Source organism: Pteropus vampyrus, unplaced genomic scaffold (assembly GCF_000151845.1).
Source record: "Pteropus vampyrus isolate Shadow unplaced genomic scaffold, Pvam_2.0 Scaffold333, whole genome shotgun sequence".
Classification (NCBI taxonomy): Eukaryota; Metazoa; Chordata; class Mammalia; order Chiroptera; family Pteropodidae; genus Pteropus; species Pteropus vampyrus.
In genome coordinates, this window is record NW_011889114.1 from 374,125 (window position 1) to 379,671 (window position 5,547).

At 59.3% G+C, this 5,547-nt stretch overlaps 1 protein-coding gene across 2 annotated transcripts in view; it reads right to left on the reverse strand.

Moving 5' to 3' along the window:
• EHD2 (EH domain containing 2) overlaps positions 1-5,547 on the reverse strand; it is a 27,564-nt gene that overhangs the window by 6,100 nt on the left and 15,917 nt on the right. For both annotated transcript variants that reach the window (XM_011378165.2, XM_011378164.2), the window contains one exon: positions 3,300-3,712. In XM_011378165.2, coding sequence (XP_011376467.1) covers positions 3,300-3,712 — 413 coding nt within the window. The remainder of the gene's footprint in view (positions 1-3,299; positions 3,713-5,547) is intronic.

Sequence of the window (5,547 nt, forward strand, 5' to 3'; positions counted from 1 at the left end):
TATTCTATGTCCTTCCATCACCTCCTTTGTTCCCTCTGTGGTCCGCACCAGCGACTCAGGGATCTTTGAGTCACAATCTCACGAGTTATCAAAAAACAAACAAGGAGGGGGAAATAACAAGCATAGTCTGTCCTATTTTTTTTTTTTTTTAAAGAGAAAGCTCAATAAGTAAAGGTATACACTTAAATAGAAACAGACTATAACTGGAAGAAAGCCCTAGAAACTGTTCATGGGGCTGCTTTTAGGGGTGAGCCCCTGAGAGCTGGTGGGGTCAGGGGTGGGAGGGAGCACGTGCCACAGAACATAAACGCTTTAACGCTCTTAGGTGTTCGATGAAAAGCTCTTGCTTAATGACTCATAAGTTTAGAATGCCAAACGTTTTAGTGGCTCTGGCTGGTTCTGAATCCTCGTCTCCCATGTCAAGCCTTTTCCTGCCTCAGGGCCTTTGCACTGGCTGTTCTCCCACCTGGAGTGGTCTCCCCCCAGACCCCCCTTCAATGCTCCCCGCTTCCGCTCTTCCAGGCGTCTGCTCCAATATTGGACACCCTCCCCGATGTCCCCAAAACGGTCCCACCGGACTTTCCTTTGCTTCGTTTTTCTTCATAGTCCTTATCATGTACAATACAATATTATAGATGAATATCCACTTCTCCATTAAAAAGAAATTCTACGAGAAGAGAAACTTGAGCCGGTTGGCTCCGCGCTGTGTCCCCAGGGGCTAGAACAGTGGTGGGGGGCGGGCGTAGTAGACGTTTAGTAACTGTTATATGTCATTGGGCCACTCAGAGCAGCTGAGCGTGAAGGTTCAGGGCATATGGCCTCTTTCGACTCACACCCTCCCAAGTCCTTGGCCTCAAGGATCACGGCACAGTGACATCGCCCCTCGTAGCGGCTCTCACTTCAACCCAAGGGCAGAGCGGGAGGACTCACCCACACCCCACCTCCTACGGGGGCGGGGGGAACTACCGAGAGTCGGGAAAGGCCTTGAGCCCTCGGAAGAGAGCATGGTGGGAGGCGAACGGTCGCCCGGTGGCTGGACCAACAGCGGCAGAATCGTACGTGGGGGATGAGCAGGTGACACCGGGCAGGGGAGGGGCGGCGAGGCTTGGTCACGGCGGACCCCGTGCCCTGAGCCGCACTGGGGGGCCATAGATGGATCCGCAGGCCCGAGTGGTCTGCAGGTGTGAGGGGCCAATCAGGACAGGGGTGTGGCCAGGCTGGTGGCCGCGGCCGGCGAGAGGGCCCAATGGGACGAGGGGGGCGGGGCTTAAGGGCGGCTCCTCGGGGACCCAGAAGAGGGGAGGCGGGAGGGCGCTGATGACTTTTCCAGAGAGGAAACGCGGGAAGGTGCCAGGAAGAGATAAGGGGGGAGGGCGGGGTGGGCCGGGGCGCGGGTCCCGGGCTCCGGGGTTTGTCCGCGTTTCCGGAGCCGCCCCCTGTCCGGAGAGGGACTCCAGGTGTCCGGCCCGACCCCGCCCCTCGGTCCCGCGACCCTGGGCTCCAGCTCCCGCCGCCGTCTACTTCCCCGAAGGGGCCTGGGGGACAGCGGTCCGTGCGGGATGAGGACAAACCACGGGGAAGGCTGAGAGAGAGAGAGAGAGAGAGAGAATGAATGAGGGAGAGAAGGGCAGAGAAAGGGAGGGAGAAGGAGGGAAGGAGAGAGGAAGAGAAAGGAAGAGAGAAAAAATAAGAGGGAGAGAGACAATGAGAAAGGTAGAAATAAGGAGGGCGCCAGCCAGCCAGCCAGCCCAGAGCCGGGCAGGGGAGGAGAGAGAGGTGGATTCTGACGGTTGCAGTCCACACCGGGCGGCTCCCTCCCAAGGAGGATTCCTGGGGTGGGGGGGTGGGGGGGCTCTGACTCACTCCCTTCTCCCTGCTCCTTAAACCAACACCTCAGGATCCTCCACCTCCCATAACCTCTGGGCCTCCTCGCCGGCCCAGCTTCCTGCCCCACCTCCGCCCTGGCACCCTCCCCCACGAATGTTCCATCTCAGCCTCCAAAATCGCTGTGCGACCAGGGCTCTCCACCCCCTCCACAAGGTCCCGTCCTGATCCCGGCTCCTCCGTGCTCCTCGGTCCCCGGCCTCCTCCCCGGTCTGCAGCCCCAGCTCCCCCCATCCCCCCGGCCCTCGAACGCACCCTCCAGAAGGCAGGTCCAGTCCCACGACATCCCTCCCCCGCCCTGAGCCCTTCTCAGGACAAAGCTGGGGGCCTGGCCACAGCCCTGGGTGGTCCGACCCCCACCCACCACCGCGGCCTCAGATTCGGTTGCCCTCCCGGCCCTCGGATGTTCCACGGACATCACATCTTCCCTCCTCCTTGAACCTGCCACGTTCTTATCTCCAGTTCCCGCGCCTACTGCTCCCTCTGTCTGGAATCCCTGCCCTTCTTGCTCTCTTCAGTCTCCGGTTTGCAGCTCAGGTGCCCTCTCCTCCAAGAAGCCCTCTCTGATTCCCCCTGGGCTGCCCAGTCCCAGCCTGGACCACACCTGGTCGTCAGTGTCCGGGCATGGTTCTGTCTCCTCCCCTGGACTGCCTTAGTCACTGCTGCGTCCCCTACAGCAGCTGGCACAGGGCCGGGCACAGAGGAGATTTTGTTGAATGCAACCGTTTGTTCGGTATCATTCGTTCGACAAATATTTACTAAGCGCCGACTCTGTTCCAAGCTCTGGGGCTGCAGCAAGGAACGAGCTCAGAGAAAGGTCGCAGCTTCTGTGGAGCATCTGATACGTGAGCGGCGGAGACGGGCAGTCAACGCAGAAGCCCAATAAACAGGTCACATAGGCTAGGAAGTAACGACCACTAAGAGAGAGGTCTCCGGGAAGCAGCGAGAGCAAGTGCCAAGGCCCTGAGGCAGGACCCAGAAGGCCCGCGTGAGGTGCGATGAATAATGGAGAGGGTGTGGCAGATGAGGGCAGACGGCCGAGAAAGGCAGGGTTTGGGGTGGGGGTGGCAGGGCTCGACTGTGGCCCACAGGGAGGGCTTGCCGTTTGCCCAGTGAGAGCGGAGTCCTGGGTGAGACTCGGTGCAAGCTGATGGGTGGGAGGTGATGAACGCGGGAATAACAGGACGGAGGAGACGACGCAGAAGCGCGTGGTGGAGACCGATTCTCCCCCCGAGTCCTCTCTGCGCCAGCTCGGGGAACTAACTCTCTTAGATTCTTAGACAACTAACTAATCAGAGCTGACACCTCCGTGACCAGCAGCCAGGTAAGAAGGGTCAGAAGGGCGGCCGGAGCTGCCCCCGTCCCCGTCCCCGCGCCTCGCTACCGCCCCCCGCCCGCCCCGCATCGCGGCTCACCCGCACCAGCCGGGCGCGCTTCACCAGGTCGTTGAGCTTGCGCAGCGCGGCGTGGCGCGGCAGGCCCTGGATGTCGCGGAAGAGGTCCTGCTCCTCCAGCTCGAACAGGCGCCGGTTGTCGGGCACCAGGAGCGGCTGGGACCAGAAGGAGCCGATGTAGACGCGCAGCACCTCGGGCGTGCCCACCACCTTGCCCAGCGCCCACATGAGCGCCCCGTACACGCGCATCAGCTGCTGCGTCTCCACCATGTCGGCCTTGTTGAGGACCACGCGGATCTTGTCCTCGTGGCCCCGCAGGGCGCCGATGGCCTCGGAGAACTCGTCCGAGATCTCCAGCTTGTGCGCGTCGAAAAGCAGGATGATGAGGTCCACGCGCTCGGCGAACCAGCGCAGCACCGCGGGGAAGTCGTAGCCTGGGAGAAGACGACCGGACGGAGGTCAGTCCCCACGCTCCGGCCATCCGAGCATTCATTCCTTAGGGCTGATATCGGACTGTCCAGATGCTCAGGTGGGTAACTATGCTCAGGTGGGTAACTATCAAACGCCCTGCCTAGGAGAAACAGCCAGGCCCTGGTGCACCCCCCTGCTCTGGCTTCGCAGCCCCCAGAATGACCCCCATCAATCTGGCTACAGTGGTGATCACATGCGTTCACTCTGCAGATACCAGTGGTGTGCCCTGGGCCGCATATACGGGTCGTTAAAGCACTGACCTGTTTCCTAACAGACTCCCCGTGCTCCTATGGGCCCCCCAGTCCCTCAAGTGCCTCAACCCCCCCCCAGACCTGTCTGATCGCCCCTCAATCCAGTAACGAGGGAACTCACGTCGGCCCTGGCTATGGACGCTCTTGCCACAGCCGATGTGAAACATTTTAAATTTATTTAACAATATTTATCGAGAGCTTTCCGTGTACCAGGCCCTGTCCCGGACCTTGGGTTAACACTGAGGACACGCGGACGAGGCCTTGGCCTTCGTAGAGTCCCCATCTCAACGACTGGCTCCCGGGTTCGTTCATTCATTCATTCATTCATTCATTCATTCCTTTCACCCTTCATTCCTTCATTCACTGATTCGTTCGCACCATTCACTCCCGAGCGATGCTTGGGAGAGATGAGAGGTCAGCCAGGAGGACCTGGGTTTGAGTCCCGGCTCTGCCTCCATCAGCTGTGTGACCTTAGGCAAGAAGAAAACCTCTCTGAACCTGTTTCCTCTTCGGTAAAATGGAAACCACAATAGAAAATACCCCACAGGACTGTTGTGAAGATTCAAAAGATATAAATGAGCTAACGTATATAGAGCTTAAAACAATGTCTGGCACTGAACTAGACACTTAAAGTGGGTGACTTTGGGGCTCCTTGTGGCCACCCGGACTGCACAGGACGGGTGGGGGACCCTGTTCAGGGGCTGGGCGGGGTCAGTAGAGGGACGGCAGCTGGGTCCCCTCCCTCCCTCCGCAGTGTCCACGCAAACACACACGCCAGCCCGGATCTGGAAAGTGTGTCTCACGCAGGAGGGAAGGGGTCAGGGAGGGAGGGAGGGAGGGAGGGTGAGTCAGCGTGGGAACGGGAGACGCGGCCGAGCAGGGCCTGGGCGCATGCGCGCTCGCACAGGCAAAGCGGCCACGGTCACGGCGGCGCTTGCACAGCCTACTGTGCGCCACACTCTGTTTTCAGCGCTTCCAAGGTTTTAACGTTTAATTTTAACCCTCGGTGCAACCTATGAGGCGGATACTATCATTACTCCCATTTTACGGAAGAGGAAACTGAGGCACGAAACGGCCAAGCAGTTTTGGCCTGAGGTCCTAGAGTTTAAAAATAGCAGAGCCCAGATTTGACCCCATCAGAGGGCTCCATTCTGCGACAATCACACACATGCATGTTCACAGAGATTACATGCAAAAGCAGCCACACACGCCATCAATGCACACACACACCCACACACGAGCGTGCACACGCACAGGCGTGAGCCCAGTAGCACACACCTGGTCACACACAAGATGCAGACCCCCCCAGACACACCCGTGCTCACGATCTAGGACCTACACAGATATTCATGGTAATACAATCACACAGACACTGTGAGAGCCACACGAAGTCCCAGACACCAGCACGCACACGCAAGCACACAACTGCACACAGAGACACCATCGCACGCAGTCACACGGAATCAGCAAAGTCCCCTCAGTCCTACGCGGCCCGACACGGCCACACGATGTCACACAGAGGCACCACCTCAAGCCCAGTCCCGACG